The sequence below is a fragment of the Camelus dromedarius genome, chromosome 9 (assembly GCF_036321535.1).
Source record: "Camelus dromedarius isolate mCamDro1 chromosome 9, mCamDro1.pat, whole genome shotgun sequence".
Taxonomy (NCBI): Eukaryota; Metazoa; Chordata; class Mammalia; order Artiodactyla; family Camelidae; genus Camelus; species Camelus dromedarius.
Genome location: NC_087444.1, coordinates 74,444,011 through 74,465,125, shown reverse-complemented (window position 1 = coordinate 74,465,125; position 21,115 = coordinate 74,444,011). Strand labels below are relative to the sequence as shown.

Genomic DNA, 21,115 nt, shown 5'->3' with positions numbered 1-21,115 from the left:
CTAAAGGAGAAAATCATAGAAGTACAGGGAGAATTTTATAATTTACTTCAGTGTTATTTTATGCAACTGTTTATTCCTCTAGTTTAATGTAATTTAACATGCAGGGTAAATGTCTCAATGTTTTTTATCAGCTATTAGAAATCAGATCTAGAATATAGGCAAAATATGTTTAAAAGACAAAATTTTAAGAATATTACTATATATTTTGTAAATATATTTGGATAAATGAAGGTTTTTAAAAAAATATTACTGTATATTTTGTAAATATGTTTGGACAAATGTTCCCACAAAAGAGAAAACATCTAGCTGGTTAAATTGATAATTCAATGAAGATTTACTTTATCACTTGAAACACGCAGAGGTAAGAGCTTAACGTATGTCAGTATAGGATCGGGTAAATCTATTTTGTTACATCCATAATATAGGTTATAATAAGACATTAAAAAAACCGAAGTACATTCATATGGCTTGATGAGAAAAATAAAGTTTGAAAACATTAGCACAGTAATCATACTTGTGACAACAGTAAATATTCTGTATTAATCTCAACTTTTTGTTTTAGGGGATTTTGGGCGGAGTATTTTCCCATTCTGCACGATACACTACCATTTATAAAATCATGACAAATAATATCATTTTTATGATTCTGGAAAATAAAGGATCTCATCTTTCTTTTTCTCGTAACAAAAACAACCATCTCATTTAGTGGTTACTAGGCAACGCTCTCCGGACCAAACCATCCTCGAGGGTGAGGGGGGAGAGGTGTCTTTCTTGATTTTGCTCTAAGGAAGGTTGCTAGGGTTTTGCCCTGCGGCCATCTTTGAGTGGGGCACTGCTGTTTACAGCCTTAGAAGGAAAAAAAAGACAGAATGTGGTTGCTAGGCAACGGCTTGGTACCGTCGCCATCTTTGAGTTGGACACAGCTGTTTATCAATTTAGAATGTGAAACATAGTAGTCTATGTGATGGTTATTAGGCAATGCCTTGGCGCAGTCACTGCCTTCAAGCTGGGCTCTTCATTCTCGTAGTTAAATAAACAGAGCCAAACCGCTTCAAGGGGGGTGCTGGGAGGCTCTGCAAATGCAACTAGCCGCCATCTTTGTTAGGGGTATTGTAACTTCCGGCTGGGGCGGAAGAGAACCTAACGGCGATTGGGGGAGGTGCTGGAAAAGGGGTTGGGGGTAGTTTGAGTCGGATGAGGAAGGCGGGAATCTAATCCTCTTCCAATCAGCTCCCCATCCCGCCCTTTGGCGGCTTCATACCGCAACCTGACTTAGTATGACTGCAGGCATGCTCCTAGGCGGACACTGACTGTCTCCACGAGGGGACTGGGAGGCGGGGGTTCCAAATGGGGGAGGAGGGAGCCGAAGGCACCGTGCACCTGCTGTGCCTCGCAGCATCCAGCGGGGTCCCCCTGTTTTGCAGGAGCAGCCGCGGCGGCGCCCACGCCCGCCAACAGGTGGGGCCCTGGGCGCCTGGATCTCAGAAATAGAAGGGCTTTAGACGTTTGGGTTCTGGGTCTTCAAGGGAGTATGGGCTGAGTAAGTTGGGTTTAGAGGGTCGAGGGTACAACTGACCAGTGATCCTGGTTCCCCGAAGAGGTGGGAGTTGGTGGCCTGAGTAATTGGTTCCCAAGGAGGAGGGGAATGGCGGCTCCTGTCTAATATCCCCAATCTTTCCCCAGCTCCCGTTCTCTGTCATCGGCTCCCTCAATGGAGTCCACATGTTTGGGCAGAATCTCGAGGTGCAACTGAGCTCTGCGAGGACGGAGGATACAATCGTGGTGTGGAAAAGCTTCCATGACAGGTCTCCAAGTGGTAGTTTGGGGGCAGGGCCAAGGCCAGGGTGATAGCCCCTGTTGAAGATTGACTCCAACACCAGCTGTTTACTTGGCTGTGGGATCTTTCACAAGTCAGTTGCCCTCCCTGACCCCTGAGATTCTCTGTATGAAAAGCAGGTTGTGCTGGGCCATGATGTAGCAAGCTGGCATCCAGGATTAAGGGCAGACTCTGCTATCCTCCCTGCCTTGTTTCATTGGCCTGGACTCATTCTTCCTTCTCACCTTCCTTTCTCATAGCATCACCCTTATTGTTCTGTCATCTGAGGAGGGGACCTCGGAGCTGAGGCTGGAGAGACTACTCCAGATGGTGTTTGGGGCTATGGTGAGATTCCCCAGCTCTCTTTCCCAAACCCAGGAATCTGAGCTCTCAGCATCCCTCTTCCCTCAGTCCGGACCCCCAAACACCCTTCTCAAGAACGCAGGAATCCTGGCCCTCAGTCCCTCCTACCTCAGACTAAGGAGTCCAGATCCCCAGTTTCTTCCTCCCTCAGACACAAGAGTCCGAGTACCAGCCCCTCCTCTCTCATAACCAGTTGCCCAGGGCCCCTCTCTCCTATATGGTTCTTCTAGGTTCTTCTTGTGGGACTTGAAGAACTGACCAATATCTGCAACGTAGAGAGACTGAAGAAGGAGCTGAGGGTGAGGCTGCAGGGCGTGAGGATGAGAAGTTAGGATAACTTGGTCTCTTATATTTGGGAACTACAGTTCCCAGAAGCCCCAGGGCAGCCTGGTCCAGGGGGCTCATGGGGCAGCTTGGTTGTCTGACACCCCCTAGCTGGGGCCAGTTTTCTCAGGGGGAGGCAGCAGGTCCAGGTGTCACCTGGGTAATAAGCTCCTCCATTTTCCCTCTTCTAGGCCAGTTACCGCCTCATTGACAGCTTCCTGGGGGACTCAGAGCTTATTGGGGACCTGACCCAGTGTGTGGACTGTGTGGTTCCTCCAGAGGGGTCCCTGCTGCAGGTATTGGGAATGCTTTATAAACTCTTGAAACCATCCCTGTGACCCTGGCTCAGTCCTCATCCTCTTTCCCCTGGACCATTGCCTTAAACACTTCCCATCATTTTGGTTTCCAGTCCGATCCCCTGTTGGCCCCAGAAAGATCTTTCTGCACCCAGAGCTGACCGTGCCCCTCCCCTGGTCACAGCCCTCCCATGAATGCCATCGCCCCCAGGACAAGGTCCCAGCCCCTCAGCCTGATGTTTGAGGACCCGAGGAACCTGCTGGCCCTAACCTCTACTGACCTCACAGCCCCTCTTTCCCAGCTGCCTCATGAGTCTCACAGATACCAACAACTTCCCAGCTTCCCTGCCCTGGTACCTGCTATTCCTTCTGCCTGGTGAATCTATCTACCCTTCCTTAAATACTGCTCTGGGTTCAACTGGCATGGCTGCCTCCCAGCAGTGTGATTCTCGCAGGTGACTTGACCTCTCTGAGCTTCCTGGCGCATAATAGAACTCGATAAACCGTAGCTGCTGCTGTTATAATTATTAGCTTTAGTAGCACGTGTCAGGCACCTTACCTGCTTAATTTCACAATGTGACCTGGGGATTGTACCCGCATGTGAAGGTGAAGGAACTCAGGCCCAGGGAAGGTGAGATGTATTAGCATGGCCACCAAGCAAGCTTTGAATGGTATGCCGGTCTCTTCCCACTCCTTACCCACCTGAAGTCACTCGCCCTTGCTCATGTCTCCTGACGCGCAGTCGGCCTGCTTCCCTTACCCAGGAAGCGGTCTCTGGGTTTGCCGAAGCCGCGGGCACCGCCTTCGTCAGCCTGGTCGTGTCGGGCCGGGTGGTGACAGCAACTGAGAGCTGGTGGCGGCTGGGGATGCCGGAGGCAGTGCTGCTCCCTTGGCTGGTGGGGTCTCTGCCGCCGCAGGCCGCTCGCGACTACCCGGTGTACCTGCCGCACGGGAGCCCCACGGTGAGTGAGTGGGTGGAGCCGGCAGTGGGAAGGTGCAGCTCGGAGAAGCGCGCAGGAAGAGGTGGGACCCAGAGGCTGTCTCGAGGAGGCGGGGCTTGCGATGGAAGAGGCGAATCTCCGGCCAGTCTACCTTGCGCCCTGCTTCAGGTTCCTCACCGGCTTCTGACTCTGACACTCCTGCCGGACTTAGAGCTGTGTCTGCTCTGTGGGCCGCGCCCTCCCCTCAGCCAGCTGGATGCACAGGTGAATCCGGCGCATGTCCCGCTTTTCCCCTATTACACCCTCTACAGGCGAGCCCCGGCCCTTGTCTCAGCACCCTGCCCTGCGAGCGCTCTTGACTCTGGACCCGCCCTTGGTCCCGCCCCCGTCCCTCTCGCAGGCCCCGCCCCCTTGGGCTGCTCTCCAATCCTCGTCGCCCCAGCTCGGCCCCTCTTCTTACCCCATCCCTCCAGGCCTAGCCCCTTACACGGTCCCCTGTGTCCTCCGCCCTTGTGGTCCCCTCCCCTCCTCCCTGGCCCAGCCTCCTTCCCCAGGTATCCCTCTGACCTCACCCGCCGGCCCCGCCTCTCTTGCTGACCACGTCCCTTGCAGCTTTTGGAGCGCTGGTGGCAGCCACTGCTGGACCTGCTGCGGACCTGCCTGCCGCTGGGACCCCGAGCGCTGCCCGCGGGCTTCCCCCTGCACACGGATATCCTCGGGTAGGGCTCTGGGGGGAGAGTGGGTTGGGGGTCCTCATGCCCTCTTCCCTGGCCGTGACACCCCTTTTCCCACAGACTGCTGCTCCTCCACCTGGAACTGAAACGTTGCCTCTTCACCGTGGAGCCGTCGAGGGATAAAGGTGACGGAGAGGAGGGCGGGGCCGGGAGGGGCGTGGGATGGGGAGGGGTTCTCTGTGACCCTGTTGTCTTCCTCCTTCAGAACCCTCTCCTGAGCATCGTCGGCGTCTCCTCCGCTCCTTTTATACCCTGGTCACTGCCACGCACTTCCCACCAGGTCAGCGGCGGGCACAGTGCCCCCTTTGCATAGGCTGGGACACAGAGTCCCGGCTCACACAAGGTGTGAGTAAGAAGTGGGCTTGGGGAAACTGGTAGAAGACTCCAAACCAGAATCATGAAATGGGCATGGCTGTCCGTGAGGACGGCATGTAAACTGACAGGAAAGGCAGGTAAGGGAGTTCCAAGCCTGTAGGTTTCAGAATTTCCTGGGTAATCCTAATAGTTAATGCAGACCTCATCTCTTACCAAGTGCTTCTCTGTTTATTTACTCACTTCATCTTCATAGGCGAGGGTTACCTCCTGTTAATTATCATGCCTATATTACAGACGAGGAAAAAGGCTCAGCAAATACGTAGCAGAGCCACAATTCAAACACAGGCCGCCTGGCAACCACACCCACACCCTCCAGCTCTACCGCTGAAAATACTGGCTTTGCCCATAGTTGGGTGGAGGAGGGGTGGTAGATTCCATAGACCCCAGGTCCGAAGAAAAAGTTGTCATACAGAACCTGTGAGGCCCAAAGCAACAAGGGAAGGGATCTAGATTGATGCTACAACCTCAGCAAAGATCATGATGAATGTAACAAAATGGTAAAAAAGGTCCACCTGGGAGGGGCAGACAACTGTCCCTTCCTAGCTGGGTAACTCCACCTCCCCCCACCTGGTGGGGCAGGGTCCTCAAGAGGAGCTCTTCCCTGGAGCCCAGTGCCTGGCACCAGGTAAGCATCTCCTATCTGTTTGTGATCTGTATTGCCTGGGGCTACACATAGTATCCATAGGAAAGAGAGGAACGGAGGCAAGGTGGGAAGCAGGGGAGAGTCTGTGACCTTCTCAGGTCCTGACAGCTGCCTGGAGCTGTGAGCCTCTCCCCTGTCAGGAGTCAAACTTAGGCCCAGGATGGGGGGCAGGGGTGGTTCCTGCAGGTTGGCATCCTAGTTATCCAGGCCCCACTGGTCACCTCGGTCTCTCCTGTCATCCTTTCAGAGCCTGGGCAGCCAGAGAAGGTGGAAGCGGCGGCCCACCGGGCCCAGGTGCCAAGAGCCTGCTACCTGGTGTCAGGGGCTGAGGAGCCAGGCACAGGATGGCGGCTGGTGGCCCTGCAGTTGGGGCCACGGCTGCTGCTGCTGCTGCTGTCTGCTCAGAGTCCCACATATGGGCTGAGGGGCCTGGCCACCCACACTCTGCATGCCCTCACCCCGCTCCTCTGACCGCTGGTTGTGAGTGCCAGACACAGACATGGATGTGGGGCTGTTAGCGTCTCTCTGTTTATTCGCTCACAATAATACACGGCCCCTGGATGGGGAGGGGGCAGGAGGGGCTACAACAGGGTGGGGTGGGAGGGGAGGAGGTGCCCACTTCCCTGGCCCCTCTCCCCTCTGTGCTTCGGGGGGAAAGGGAGGGAGGGGGCTCCCCCTCACCCCCCAAGAATGTAAACAGCAGCAGATGAACAAAAATAAAAATACAAAAGGCCGGAGGAAGGTCCTAGGCGTCCCTCCACCCTGGGGTCTTCCCTGTCACCAGTGGAGGTCCCCTCACTGCCCCATCCACCAAAGCTGCCTCAGTCCTGGGGCTGCCCAGTGCCGGCCACATCCCCAGGGGCAGAGTCCAGGGCTCAGAACTGCTGGGCCAGCAGCTCACACAGGTGACGGGAGACGGGCTCCTTGCTGGTGCGCAGGGTCAGCCGGTACATCTAGGGGAAACGGGGACTCAGGGAGGAGGCAGAGGCATGGGGCAGGCCATGTGAGAGAGGATGGGGAGCCCGGGGGGAGGGGGATACAGGGCAGATAATGATGGGAGAATAAGGATCAAGGGGTCAGAAAGGTGACATAAGGAACAAGGGAGACAGAGGAGGTAAAGGATGAAAAGTAAAAGAGAGGCCAAAGTGAAAAGGGTATGAGAGATGAAAATCAGGGAGGAAAAGGAAGAGGAAAACCAGAAGATACAGACAGGAGGGAGACAGGAGAGGAAGGAAACAGGGAGCAGAAGGACGTGGTTAAAAACTGAGGCAGGAGGAGCCAGGTGCAGAGAACGCACACAAAGCAGGGGGCCTCCCAAACCACCACTCACCTGAGCCTGGGCGTTGGGCTCCAGCCGGAGCAGACAGCCCACCTGCAGGGCTTTAGTCTGGATGATTCCAGCCCCAACAAAGTTCTCAGGGTTGGGGTCCACATTGTCCAGAAGAGCAGAGCCAAACCCCAGGAGCTGGGGAGGAAGTGGAAAGTGCTGTCAGAGGGTGCCCCATCTCTGTTAGCTCCCAGACGGTGGCATACTGGTTCCCCCAAACCCTTGAGAGTAGGAACTGGCCCCATTTTACAGATAAGGAAACAGGCTCAGAGAATTTGAGCAGCCACTGCTCCCCAAATCCCAGAGTTAGGGAGAGGCAGGGCTGGGATGTTAGCCCCCGCAGTGCCTCTCCTGTCTTGTCTCTCACCTTGGCCTTAGTGACCTCTGCATCCATGGGGTGGTTGGCTTTGAAGATTTTCTGCGCCTCCTGTTGGGGGCTGGGAGCCAGGAAAGATTCAAGTCAGGGACCTGGAAGCCCCAGTTCCACCCACCCTGAGGGCGGCTTTGGCTCTACCCCCCCCAACCCCCACTGCGGCTCACAGGCTCAGCTGCTTCCAACGCTGGAAGAAGTCCTGGGCTGCCATCTCCGTTGGCTGGAAGAACTTGTTGATGGTCACAGGGAGCTTCAGGGTGAGAGACTGGGGGGCGCCCCCGTACCTGGCGGGAGAGGAGGGAGGGCTGGCTCAGACCACGCCCCCGCCCCAAAAGCCCCGCCCACCAGGCCGCGCCCCTCACCTTTCTCACCTGAAGCGCACTGACAGGTGCGGGGGCGTCAGGAAGTCCCGCAGACACTCGATATTGAGCACCTGCTGCACCTGCGCCCCACCGTCCACCTGCGAGGCCACCCGCTTGGTCTGCACAGCCAGCTGTGCCCGCTCATGGTCAAGGAAGCCAGATACAGGAGCGGCCCGGGGGTTGGGGCCTTAAGCATCATCACCTGATGGTTCAGGACTTTCCTGAAGCCCCAGCCTGCAGGCCTCTGAGGGGCCCGGCCCTGCTCTCCCAGGCACATCCTACAAGGCCCAGGTCTAAAGTCCTTCCTAAGCCAAATCGCTGATTCACCCCCTGGGTGCCTTCTCTGGCCGCCCATGATGGCCTCGACCACCTCCATTATGACACACGTCACCATACACACCATACACGTCACCCTCCGTGGCTCTGAAGGCTGACCTGGGTTTGAATCCTGGTTCTTACCACCTTGGTGACTGCAGGCAAGTCACTTGATCTCTCTTAGCCTCATCTGCAAAATGGACATCGTGTCCTCAGCATTCAGTGAAATAATCCAGAACAAGTACTGGTCAGTGTGTTGACACAAAAATGGTGGCGGTGCTGTCAGCCATCACCATGTGCCTTTGTGTCAACCACCCATTGGCAAGAAAGGATGGGGACTTCCATATGCATCTCTCCCCTGCCCCTGCCCAACACAGAGCTGGGGCCTCTGGAAATGTTGATGAATGAAGCAAAGAACTGAAAAGGTCCTCAAAGTTTTGGGGACTAGCCACTAATTTCCCAGTTGCAGAAACTGAGGCCCAGAGAAGGGGGACGGGGGACTGACACTGCTTAAGCACTTCCTTTATGCCAGCCACCCCTCCAAGGTCCCAAACACACTGATCTTTAAAACAACTCTGTGAGAAGGAAGAGGAGGACCGATGCTTCACAGAAGGGATAGCAAGGTTCAGAGAGGCCAAGTGACTGGCCCAGGTCACAAAGCAGAAGGCCCTGGTCAGCATCAAAAGCCCCAGGCCTGGCACTCGAGGGCAGGAGGCACTGCTGCAGTCATGGGTGTGGAGTCCGCGGTTGGGACACGAAAGAGGCCTGACACACAAACTGAGGCCCGGAGCAGCTGGGATTCCAGAAGTAACACCTACATCCTTATCACATCACTGTCATCTCTTGTCCCGGGGAAGAGGCTCACCCCATCTTACGGATGACACTAAATCTCAGAGAAGTACCACGTGCTCAGGCTCTGAAGTAAGAAAGCCGAATGGGGGTCTGGACCTGGGTTCATCTGTTTCCCAGCTGCCGGGAAAGCAGACCTGGAGGGGCCGGGCTGGAGCCAAGGGGCTGGACCACGTTGAGAGGATATGAGTCTGGAGGTCTCCGGGGTGGACAACCGTGGGTGAGAAGTTCTGGAACTGCACCGAAGTCTTGTTGCCATAGAAGAGATACATGCGGCCTGCAGAGGGTTGGGAAGAGGCAGGGCTCCATCTGAGTTCCTTCCATCCCCTTCTCAAGCCAAGGTCTCTCCAAAACCCACCCCCACCAATTCCCCCACTGGACGCACCCAAGTTCTGCCGGAACTCTGACTTGACGCCAATTTGCAACAGCTGGTTCTCAAATAGGACCCCGTTGTTCCGGCACACGAACCTGGGTGGGAGTGATGAGGGCTCAGGACAGGTACCCCTCCTGGGCCCTGCTCTGTGCTCTCCATTTGTCCCCAGTGCCCTCCCCAACCTCACCCAACACTCACTTATTGAGCAGTTCATCGGCTTCTGGGATGGGCGGGCCAATGTCCTCAGGACCTGGGCTGAGGGCAGGAAAGAAGGGAGATGGGAGGGTGGTTGGGGGCTAGAGATAAAGGCCCAGAGCTAATAGTGGGAGATAGCAAGCCCTGAAATGACAGAACCCCAGAATCCTTATACCCAGATTCCCCAAAGAATCCCAGGGTCAGCCTGGCAATTGCCTCTGATGGAAACAGGTCCCTGGCAGGTGCTGTCACCCCTGCACCCCCTGTATCAGAGGGCACTGACTTTTACTCCCCTCCAAGTCCTTGCCTCTGCAGTTCATCAGGAACCCCTTGACAACAGCTCCCAGTCCCCTAACCCTCCCTGGGGACACAAGAGTCTGCCCCCCAACCCCCTGAGGCCACCCCTTACTCAGCAGCTGGAGCTGGGTCAGCCAGCAAAGCCATGGGGCTCTCAGGGGCAGGCGGCTCCAGCTCGCTGGGCCATCCAATCCCAGAGCAGACAAGAGAAGACAGGCGTGGCAGGCAGCCAATCCCAGAGAGGCAGCAAGAGGGCAGAAGAAGGAGAGAGAGGGAGGAGGGAAGGAGAGAAGGAAGAGCAGGCTGAGATGTGGTGATGGGAAAGGACAACAGGGGGGCCAGGGTGAGCCAAGAGTCCAGAGTGGCCCAGAGGAAGGGAGGAGGCTGAGGGAGGCGGCAGCCAGGGTGGACAGAGGCTCAGGGACAGGGAGAGGGCAGATGGAAAGGGGACAGCCCTGGGCCCAAGGTGGGCGGTACCTGAGGAAGGCCTCCTCGGGGGTGGGCCCCAGGCTGGGCTGGGCGGCCGGGCCGTCAGAGAAGACGTCCACCAGGAGGTTGCCCGCACCCAAAGGAGCCGGGGGTGCCGCTGGCGGAGGGGCTGCCCGCAGCCCCAGGAGGTCGGCGGAGGGAGAGGGCGTCGACTGCAGGGAATGCAGGGGCAGGTGAGGAGAGAGGACGGCCTGGCCACAGGACCCGCCCCTGCAGACCGGCTTCTCGGGACTCACCACGGTGCTGGGGGTGGGCTCCACACCCCCATTGATGTCATGGCTGCTGGGGTCCCTCCGGCCGTCATCCAGAGCACTGCCGGCCCCGGGCCCCTTCTTGCGTTTCAGCTTGGCCAGGATGGATGACTCGCGCTCAGGGAAGGGTGGCATCTCCTCCAGCACCGTGGCCTACGAGGGGTCGGGAGCAGGAGCAGGTCAGGGACAGGCATCAGCTCTGGACTTGGGGAGGAGGGGCGCATGGGGACCAGGACTCTGACCAGGACATCCGTGCTGGCCACCGAGCTGAGGGTGAGGTACTCGACGGCGCGCTGCTGCAGCTCCACGTCAGCGTTGCGCAGCTGGGAGCCGGCCCGCAGCACGCCCTGGATGGTGGCCTTGGTCTCCGGGAAGAGGTTGATGAACTTGATGTAGGTGGACAGCAGCAGGGCCCGCGTGGCCACACTGCACAGGTGGAACTTGGAGTGCAGCAGGGAAAACTGCACTGGGGGGCTGTCCGGGGGGCACAGCGTCAGCGGGCAGCCAGCTCCACCGCCCTCTCCCGGAAATCCCCATGGGAGGTCCCGTCTCCCTCGGTGGGACCCTTCCCCAGACCCCAGGTGGCCCCAGGACCCCAGACCCCTCCGGAGTGTGTGTGTTCACCCCGTCACCTGGAGCGGGGGTCGCCAGCAATCAGATTCCCAAACTCCCCAAGGATGTAGCCGCCAACCTTCACCATGTTCTCATGGCAGGCAGGGGCCTGGAGCGCCTGGGAGGCAGGAACGGGGCGGTCGAGGACAGAGGTGAGTGGCGCAATCTGGGCTCAGGGATGCTCCATGTGCGCCAGGCGCCGTGCCTGGCCCCTGACTCCTATTAACTGTGGAACCCTCATGACTCCATGATGTGGGTGGGTTTGGAGATGGGGAAAATGAGGCACAGAGTGGTTGAGGGACTCGCCTGAGTGCACACAGGGAGTAAAATGGGGCGGAATGGGTCCCCCTTTTGGGGCAGAGGGAGTGGGAAACGGTGGGACCTGAGGCCTGGTGGTTACAGACTGGGTGCCCACGCCCATGCCCTACTGACCCTCACATCAGCCCAGGGAGGCCAAGGCCCCTCTGAGGAGGAGGAAGCAGGATGGAGGCCTGGGCTAGCTGGGCCCACCACCCCTATTGTCCTTGCACTGCCTCGATGCCCCATCATGGGGGTGTTGGGGGTGCTGACCTCAAAGACAGTCTTGGCAGCGTAGCCCTGGACGTCGTCGCGGTTGGTGACGATCTGCAGCACGCGGTACCACACCTCCTCGCTCACGTAGTCGCCCGCGATGCGGATGAGGTTGAGGATGGTGTCCACGTACCAGCTGTAGTCCACGGCGTACTTCTCAGCCAGGATGGCCACCTTCAGGACCTGCCAGCCGGGGAGGGAAGACGGGTGTGCGAGTGTGCCCACAGGGCCAGTTGGGGTGTGAACTCACTCAGTCTGGGCTCAGCACGTCCCCGACTTCAGGTGCCCCGGGAGTCTGGGCACCTGGCCCTTCCCAGGACTCACGATCTCTTCACGGATCGCATAGTCGGCTGTCTCCAGGTACCGCAGCATCTCTGACACGATCTGCTTGGCATTGCTCCGGTCACACATGGCGTAGAGGAGGTCGGCCGCCCGCTGTCGCACGCTGACATCCCGCTCCGTCTGAGGGAGGAAAGCAGGTATGGTGTGTTCTAGGTACCCCGCTGGCATAGGACTGGCCACCCTCCAGCCTCTGAGCACCCAAATCTCTCTGAGGGAGCAGAGGGGACACAGGACAGGTCTGTGTGGCCAGGGTAGGTTCCCAGAGGTCCCACCTTCAGGGCATTGATGACAGTGTCAATGTGGGTCTTGACTGCCTCATGGGAGAACTCAGAACTGGCCAGCGTGCACATGCTCTCCAGGGCCAGGTAGCGCAGGTTGGTCTCTCGGTGCTGCAGGAACTGGCCCAGCTGATTACAGGCCCGCACCAGGAGGTTGGGCTCACTACCAGGGAGAGAGGAAGAGACGAGGGTTGGGTGGAGGGGACACACAGACGACACCAGGGGATGGAGGACCCGGCCTCGGCTGATCCATCACACATCCCCCTGGGGACCCAAGTCTTACGCATGCCCTCCGTCCCAGTCATGACCACTCCTGGTGACCTGGACACCTGGGCCGCTGAACCCAAATAAAGACATCCAGAAATTCTGCCCCTCAGGAGGGGGACCAGCACCAACCGGGCAGGGTCATGTATCGCAACTTCATCATCCTCCGACCTAAGAGTCACTTTCCCAGACCCCTCCCCTAGGGCCCAGGCACTCAGGCTCCCAGTGCCTTCCCCCCTCAGACCCCAGAGTCAGACTCTGGCCCCCTCCTCTCTCAGACCCGAGAGTCCGGGCCTCCAGACCCCTTTCCCAGGCCAGGCTCCCTGCCCCCAGCAGGCACCTGTCATAGTGGATGATGAGACTGATGGTCTCGAAGAGGATGGCGTTCTTGGCGTTGGAGTGTTGGACCTTCTTGGACTTGGGTGGCTCCTGGGCCTTGTTGAGCACAGTCTCCAGGCACTCCACCAGCCGCCCCTTCACGGCCGCATCCTCTGGGGAAACAGAGGCCATGCCCTGGGGCTGAGCGATCTGACGGCCCGGCCCGCCTGCCAGGGGCAGGGGCCACGCCACGGCTCCCACCCACCAGAGCTGCGGGCCCTGCAGCTTTGGGCTGGGGTGTCTACTCCCTTAAGCCCTTCCTGGGCCCCGAGGTGATCAGGGGCAGTGGGAGACCGATGGCAGAGTACATGACCCCAGACCTGCCATTCTGCCTGTCGGGCAAGAGGCTCTACCCCTGGGAGCCCCAGTTTTCCTTTCTGCAGCACCAAGGCTCTTTGGGAGTCTCACAGAGCCAAGAAAACTCCCAGAACCTTCCCCAGAGACACTCCCAAAGCTAGACCTTCCCAAGGAGGGATCTGAGTGCCTGACAGACAGTTGCCAGCCAGGAGCTCACACAAAACCCAGCACTGCTGTTGCCTCTCGGATGAGGCAACAGCACGTGGAAAGAACAGCTGTCAAGTGTTCCAGCAAAAAATGTTGCACCCAAATTGATCAGGAAATTCACCAGCTAGAGGAACGAGCTAAAGGCAGCAACCAGCCAAATCCAGAACACGGGACACGCTGCAAACCGAAGCTCTTCAAACACAGGCAGTAGGGGTGGGACTAACCCAGATGGGGAAAAAATGACAAAGACATAATCATATTTAATTTGTGGTCCTAGATTCTATTTTTTAAGCCATAAAAATGAAGCTTTGGACAATGAAGGCAGTTTGCTGCCTGGATAGCAGATAACCCTGAGGTTACTCTGAATCTTCTCAGGTGTGATAAGACCATTGTGGTTTTGCATAGTGGTCTTGATCTTAGGGAAATGTTTGTGGAAAAATTTGGGGGTAAGGGAGAATGTTATGATGTCTGCAACTTATTTGCAAGTAATTTGGCACGTGGCATGTCTGAGAGTATGAACGAACAAGGGAGCAAATCCAGTGAAGGGGTAAAGCTCTGCTGAGCCAGGGTGGGGGGGCAGCTGGGTGGTCGGTAAACTGTTCTCCCAAGTTATCTTTCTGTTTGAAATTTTTTATTAACAAAAGGCAGGGGTGAAAGCCAGCAACATGGACTAAAGAGGAAAATTCTTCCAGATTAAAAGAGACTTATGAGAAATGATAATTAAATTGGATACTTCGATCTTGATTAGATCCCAGTTTGAACCAGCTGTGAAGGACATTTTGGGGAGCAGGAGGAAAAGCTGTAGTGGGTATCAGAGAACCTTAGAGAATCGTTTAGTTTTAAGTATGAACACAGACTTGCTGTTGTGAACGAAAATGCCCGCAGTTTGTAGAAAAGCATATTTCAAAGTAAGACATCACGATGTCTGTAATTAACTTTTGAATATTTCAGAGATACATAACAAAATAGGAGCATGCATACACAGCAAAATGTGAGGTCTAGGTGATGGACAGTCTACTTGTTTGTACGTTGGAAAATATTTTTGTAATCCATTGTAAAAAAAAATCACATGGGAATAAATTGGAGCTAGCCCAGCAGCGTCTGCTCGCAGCCACAGCTGCAATTCCTCCCACGGTGACAGGAATCTGAGCTGATGAGTTGCCCACAATGGGCACACCCCAAAATTATGAGGTGGGGTTTCAGAGACGGAAGGGGCTTAGTTTCTGCCTGTGCCCTTCCTTACAGGGTGAGAAAGAGACCGAGTGGGGAAGAGGCTTCCCCTGGGCCTCACAACAAAATTCACCCCTGGCTTTCATAGGCTGGGAGGGGCCTTTGGTGTCAACGACATCATACACTCCATTACAGTGTATGCATGCGTGCACACGCACATGCTCACACAGTTAGCTGTGAAGGTTCAGCCGCTGGCCCCTGGCAGATGCTCAGCACCCTGGATGAATCAGAGGGAATGGTTTTCTCAAGCGCCTACTGTGTGCCAAGCACCTCTGCACATGGGGTCCCCAAAACTGCACTGTGAGGTCAGACTGCTGAGGATCCGGAAGCTCAGGGGAGCCACGCCCACATGGTACAGAGAGAGGCTCAGAGCACAGACGCAAGAGTCTGGCTCCTCCTAACTGCCTGGGCTTGGAAAGGCGCTCTCACCCCCAAGCCTCAGTTTCCCTGTGAGCATATGGCAGGGACGGCTGCCCCTTGCCAGCTGTGTCAGGAGGGCTAGACACCGCCGGTGCAAGACCTGGCTCACTGCAGGCCCCTGACTCTACACTAGTGGTCATGACCCTGAGCCACAAGGACACGAAAAGCCCTAACAGAGCTACATGAATTCAAACTGCATGGCCTGGAATCGCCCCTTGATCGCTGGGTGCCTTGGCCAAGGCCTTCCCCGTCCAAGCCTCGGGGTCCTCATCCGTAAAACAGATGTGACGACGGCCCCTACATTACAGGGCTGGAGCATGAGTCCGCTTTGCAAGGACCCTGGCCTACAATGGGGAGTCCACAAACATCAGCAATTTGGCTGATTCTCTGTGCTGGGCGGGGTGGACTCCCCATCTATGCTGCCCCCAGACTGCCCCCAACAGTCTCATACAACATACTCCTCCTGAGCCTCCGTGGGTGGGGTCTGGGCTCAGGACTGCCCCCATTGCCACACTGGAACCTACGCTAGAGGCACCAGCCCCACTTCAGACAAATCCAGACCCAGACCCACAGTGCCCAGCTAGCCCATCAGCCCAGCCACCGGTCGGAAGCCCCCCGACCCCAGCCCAGGGAGCTTGGAGGTACCTGGTGGAGGATAGCACTGGAGCAGCCGCAGGAGTTTCACCGAGAGCCAGGGCGCCGGGACAAAGTAGTAGGTGTAGTCCTGGAGGTCAGTGGAGGCCGAGGAGACGATCTGGGGGCAGAGGAGGGGGGCAAGGTATGGGTCGGGGCATGGGGAGGGGTGGCTGGGGCAGCGTGACAGTTTTCTGGAGCAGAAACCAGAGTTTTGGGAGGAGGGTGAGGAAGCCCCGGACATAGAGCGAGTGACCGGATGGATCTGGGACTAAGCTGGGGCTGGCTAATTTTTTCCACATAAAGCTGGTGTTGGGTGGGTGCAGAATCTTGGCCCACCTGATCCTCTACTGTGAACTCCAACTCTGTACTTCACAATGCCCCAGGCTACCTCCACTAGCACACAGACCACACTGGCTCCGGGAGAGGGCTTCCCTGTGCTCCCTCCCAACACTGGAAGCTACTCAGGCGCAGGAATTGGTCTGATGCTTTCCCAGGTCCCTGGGACCTCCTACAAAGTCAGACACGAGAAAGGTTCAGGGAAGGGGTAGGGGCATTCATAAAAGAGCATGTGACTTTTTTTCCCTCATGGTGAACTCCTAGTGAACCTTGAAAACCCCTTCTCCAGGTAGCATGCTCCATCCTGCTCTGAGCCACCTTCCTGACAGTAGGTGCCCCACCCCCACTGTCATTGTCTCCCCCACGAGCCTGGCCCGCAAGAGGATTCAGATGTGTGCTAAATGAGTGAAACAAGGACTGAATGAATGAGCTGGTGCATTGTTCTCTTTGGTTGCGAATCCCGGCCTCTCTTTACCTGCTTAGGAAATGTTTCTACTACTATAAGTCTCAACTCAGGCAGGGATCACCTCCACCAGGAAGCCTTCCCAGACTTCCAGGCTGGGTGAAGTGCCTCCTTTGGGGGCCTGCCACATCCTGGCAACCTCCACGACAGCACAAACCACCCCTTTTATGATCATCCAGGACTGAATTGGCCAGCCTGTTGCACAAGACTCCCCACAACAGGACAAGGAACTACTTGAAGGCACAGATCAAGTCTGACCCATCCGTGTCCCCAGTGTCAGCCTGCACAGAGCTGGGCACACAGGAGGCCTCAGGACATGTTCCCAGGACAGGGTGAAGGTGGGGAAAGAAGGGGTCAAGAGAGAGAAAGTCAGGAGAACATCCTCACTTCCTGGGCGCTCCCCGTGCGCCCAGCCCTGCACTCATACTTTATATAGATTCATTCACAGCACCTTGCTGTGAGGCAGGCACTGGTATCGTCCCCTTTGAACAGATGGGGCAAGTGAGGCCCAGAGACGTGAAGCCACTTGCCTAGGGTCACATAGCCAGGAAGTGACCAAGCTGGGATGCACCCAGCGCCAAGCCTGAGTTATTCACCACCATGCTGGGCAGTCTCTTAGGGAGAATGAGGGAGATTAGAGAGGTGCCCAGGGGACATGGCCACCAGGGCTGCCTCCCGCGGTTGGTGCTGACACCACACCCACCCGGCTCAGGCGAGACACGGCCAGGGAGATGCACGTCTTGAAGTCATCCGGGTTCTTCTTGCAGAGACAGGTGATGAGGCTGACAGCGGCTGTGACCACGCCCTGCAAGGGCAGATGAGTGGCAGGTCAGGGCCCTGAGGGGAGGGTCAGACTGGGGACAAGCGGCCAGGCTGTGGATCAGAGAGCAGAGGCTCAGGAGCATTTGGGGCTGGGTTCAGGGGTGTGCTTGGGTGGGTACAGGTGTCCCAGTGGGTGTTTCAGGGATTGGGGACCCTGGCCAGCACAGACTTCGATATCTGGAGTCCCCTAGGTGGAGGGCACAGGCATCTGGTTGTGGAGCAGAGATAGGTGGGGACTGTGAGAGCCTGGAGTGTTGGAGATGGGGACAGAGGTCAGTGTCTCTGTGCTGGCTGGGCAGGCGTGCTGGGGGACCCTGTGGATGTCAGAAACAAAAGCTGGGATTTTTCTGAGGGACTGGGTAAGTGATGGGTGTTGGGGACACTGGACAGGATCCAGGGGTGGCTAGATGGGTGTCAGGGACAGAGTTGGGGGGCCCTGGACATGCAGGGGGGAATCAGGGCAAAAGTGGGGGACCCCAGGCATCCATCCAGGTGAGTGCCAAGGGCAAGGGTCCAGGGGCCTCACCATATGCTGGTCATTGAGCAGGTGTACCACGCGGGCTGTCCACTCGCCCATGGGCACCAGATCGGGCGAGGCCTTGTAGAGCCGCAGCAGGCACAGGGCCGCGCTCTGCTTCACGCTGTCCATGCTGTCCCTGCGGGGACACAACGTGGGGTGGGAACAGGGGTCAGTGCGGCCCCAGCCCTGCACACCTCCCCCTCCTTTCTTGCAGCTCCCAGGAAGGGTGCCCAGTGGGAGGTAAAAAGAGCCAGGCGGACCAGGGAAGCCTTCTGGTGCTGCCTTCATTGCCTGCAGGGCCTCAGTTTCTTCATCTGCAAAATGGGTTGTATCTCAGTAACCTTATGGGGTCGGGGCAGAGAGTGCATTCATTCATCACCAGGCACTGCTGTCGGTGCCGTGAATAGCATGGTGGACAAACTGGCCCAAACATCTGTCCTCATACAGCTTATGTCCCAGCCAAGGCAGTCAGAGCCCAACAACAGACTGTCCAGGTTCAGTGCTACAGGAAATGGGGGCAGGTGCTCCAGGGATGCTGTTTTGGAGAAAGGCCGCTCTGATAAGGCACCAGGTGAACAGAAAACTGAGAGAAAAGACTACGAATCTGCACAGACCCTCCCAGCAGAGTGAACACCTCGCGGAGGCTTGTATGCCTGCCATGACTGGAGGCAGGACAGCAAGGGGCCGAGGGCCAGACCGTGCGGGGCCCCGCAGGCCACGGTGAGAAGTCTGCTTTTACCCTGTGTGAGATGCAGCTGCTGCTGGTGACAGGCAGGGAGGCTAGGACACTAAGGAGACAGCAGTAAAAGCTCCCACGTGGGGGCCCTTCTGATCGGCCTAGCCCTGTTCCAGGCTGCACGCTCATTCATTTTCCCTCACAACAAAACTGGAAAAATAGGTACTGCTATGCATCGCCACCCCCAGGTCTGACTTTTTTTTTTAATGGAGGTTCTGGGGATTGAACTAAGGACCTCGTGCGTGCTAAGCATGTGCTCTACCACTGAGCTCTACTCTCCCCCCTTGACTTATGTCTTTAAAGGGTCCCTCTCCAAAACAAACAAAAAATAAATAAATAAATAAAACCAAATAAATAAATAAGGAAAAAATGAAAAAAAAATTAAAAAATAAAACAAAAACAAAACCCCAGAACCAAAGGAAAATAAAAGGTCCCTCTGCTGCTGTGTGGAGAAGAGACTGGGGGGGAAGGCGGGGTGAGGGCACAACACGGAGGCCAGACGGGGTTGAGGAGGGACAGCAAGAGTGCAGGCAGGAGACCACAGTGCCTCAGAGCTCGCTGCAGCCGGGCAGCTGAGAAGTGGTTCTGTTCTGATACATTCTTTCTATGATACCCAAGGAAGATGTGCAGGGGTCCCTGGACCTGCAGGGATGTGTGGTCTCTGGCAAGTTCCTTTCCATCTCTGAGCCTAGCCTCCATATTGTCTTCCAGAAAATGAGAACCCTACTCCTCTCTGTGGAGGAGAGGGAGACTGTTAAATCCTGTGGTGGGCTGAATAGCGGCCCCCCAAAGATGTCAACATCCCAATGTCTAGAACCTGTGAATATGCTCCCTTACATTCAAAAGGGACCTGGCAGATAGGATTAAATCAGGGATCTTGAGATGATCCTGGATTATCCTTGTGGGCCCTAAGTGTAATCACAAGGGTCCTTAGAGAGGGAATGAGGAAGATCAGTTGGAGAGATGTAAGGACAGACACAGAGATCAGAGAGAAGAGATGTTACGCTCCTGACTGAAGATGGAAAGAGGGGCCACGAGTCAAGGGATGCAGGATTCCACCTCTAGGAGCTGGAAAAGGCCAGAAAACAAATTCTTTCCCCGAGTCTCCAGAAGGCCCCAGTCCTGCTGACACCTTAATTTAGGCCAGTGAGACTCATTTTGGACTTCCGACCTCCAGAACTGTCAGAGAATCAATGTGAGTTTTAAGCCTCTAAGCTCGTGGTCATTAGTTACAGCCACCACAGGAAATTAAACAGGCACTTGGTCAGCACGGAGCCTGGCAGCCAGCAGTGTCCCATCTCCAGGGGCTGATTCTGTGCCCAGATCAGTAGCCAATTCCCAGCTCGCGAAGAGCATGAGTGTGACTGTCCCAGAAGGCACTCCCTGGGCTCTGGGATCAGGCATGCCTGCTCCAGGGATAAGCCCCTGACCTTCTCTGATTGACTGTTTCCCCGTCAGGAAAGTGAGGACCCTGGTAGGATCTGAGGGATGAAGAAGTGAGCCTGGGTACCATGGCCTTGAGCACAGAAGGGGTCCCCAGGAACTGAGGACTTACAGTGACGGTTTCCCAGAAAGGACTCAAAAGATGCCCAGGCGAAGGGCACGAGGAAAAGTCCCAGGATGGGTGGGTGAACCTGCAGGAGTCAAAGGCCAGGTGAAAAGGTGATTCACCTGATGTGTATCGACTCAGTGGCTCCGTTTTCTCCCATGAGCCAGGCAGATACGTGTGTTGGCCAGGCTGGGGAGACAGAAGCCCTTGAGTGCTGTGGCCGCCAGTGGACAAGGGAACAGGTCGTCAGAAGAGGAGCTGGTCCACCCTTGGTCAGGGAGCCACTGTGAGTGATGCGGACCAAGACCAGCAATTCCACTCCTGGACACCCACACCAGGGAAAAGCACACACGTGCTCAAGGTGGCAGCATGGGAACGTTCCCTGCCTGACTGTCATCAGCTTATAAGCCAGCAGGTCTGTCCCCAGCAGAGCTCAGTGAATGGGAGTCTTTTCACAAACATCATCACAGCTCACATCTCAAGGGCCCTTCCTTTGTGCCATGCTCTAAGAACTTCTATGTCTTAATGTGTTTCATCCTGACCACAGCCCTCTAAGGAGGTGGATTCCATTATCATCTCCAATTACAGGTAAGGAAATGTCCCATCAAATCCCAAATGAAGGAATAAGAGTTATTGATCACTTTGGTTAAGTGAAACAGAGACAGTGAAACAATGTAGGTAAAGTTTAAAACTACTTGGGGGGTGGGTGTAGCTCAGTGGTAGAGTGCGTGCTTAGCATGCACAAGGTCCTGGGTTCAATCTCTAGTATCTCCATTAAAATTAAAAAAAAAATTTTTTTAGACTACTTAATATCGGGGGTTGTGCCCAGATGTACAAGGAAAACGAATGTGTGCATCAGTCCTAACAGCCAAAAGGTGGAAGCTTTGTGATGGACACGTAAATAAAATGTGGTCCGTCCATCCATACAAAGTAATGTTATTTCTGGCCCCTAAAAGGAATGAAGCACTGACACACTACGACATGGATTCCGAACCTCAAAAACATTACGCCAAGTGACAAGAAGCATGATGGCCACATTGTGTGAGTCCCTTTATCTGAAATGTCCAGAACAGGCAAATCCTCAGAGACAGAAAGCAGATAGGTGGTTGCCTGCGGATGGAGAGAAAGGGAA

At 55.9% G+C, this 21,115-nt stretch overlaps 2 protein-coding genes across 6 annotated transcripts in view; one reads left to right on the top strand and one right to left on the bottom strand.

The window, feature by feature from the left end:
* The first annotated feature begins 1,125 nt into the window (after nt 1–1,125).
* On the top strand, nt 1,126–6,106 carry FUZ (fuzzy planar cell polarity protein). Of its 2 annotated transcripts, none has more exons than XR_010382398.1 (11): nt 1,126–1,458; nt 1,684–1,805; nt 2,077–2,161; nt 2,410–2,478; nt 2,695–2,799; nt 3,564–3,761; nt 3,909–4,004; nt 4,353–4,459; nt 4,535–4,599; nt 4,680–5,474; nt 5,740–5,865. XR_010382398.1 is itself a non-coding variant. In XM_031459130.2 (11 exons), exons 1-11 carry the CDS (start codon nt 1,348–1,350, stop codon nt 5,961–5,963), a joined length of 1,257 nt encoding a protein of 418 aa, XP_031314990.1. In that variant the 5' UTR covers nt 1,127–1,347; the 3' UTR covers nt 5,964–6,106. The 2 variants fall into 2 exon arrangements, 1 of the variants encoding a protein (XP_031314990.1); XM_031459130.2 differs by having other exon boundaries at nt 1,127–1,458; nt 4,680–4,754; nt 5,740–6,106.
* Nucleotides 5,999–21,115, bottom strand: part of AP2A1 (adaptor related protein complex 2 subunit alpha 1) — a 41,422-nt gene continuing 26,305 nt past the window's right edge. For 2 of the 4 annotated variants that reach the window (XM_064489533.1, XM_064489532.1), the window contains exons 5-24: nt 17,705–17,834; nt 17,060–17,161; nt 15,567–15,675; nt 12,730–12,880; nt 12,120–12,288; nt 11,830–11,967; nt 11,506–11,688; nt 10,956–11,053; nt 10,566–10,797; nt 10,309–10,476; nt 10,061–10,224; nt 9,696–9,761; nt 9,290–9,346; nt 9,104–9,186; nt 8,907–8,995; nt 7,564–7,688; nt 7,360–7,476; nt 7,187–7,256; nt 6,823–6,957; nt 5,999–6,445 (exon numbers count right to left, since the gene is read on the bottom strand). In XM_064489533.1, the coding sequence (XP_064345603.1) occupies nt 6,368–6,445; nt 6,823–6,957; nt 7,187–7,256; nt 7,360–7,476; nt 7,564–7,688; nt 8,907–8,995; nt 9,104–9,186; nt 9,290–9,346; nt 9,696–9,761; nt 10,061–10,224; nt 10,309–10,476; nt 10,566–10,797; nt 10,956–11,053; nt 11,506–11,688; nt 11,830–11,967; nt 12,120–12,288; nt 12,730–12,880; nt 15,567–15,675; nt 17,060–17,161; nt 17,705–17,834 (2,464 nt within the window). In that variant the 3' untranslated portion in view covers nt 5,999–6,367. The other 2 variants (XM_064489534.1, XM_031459123.2) reach the window with 2 other exon arrangements.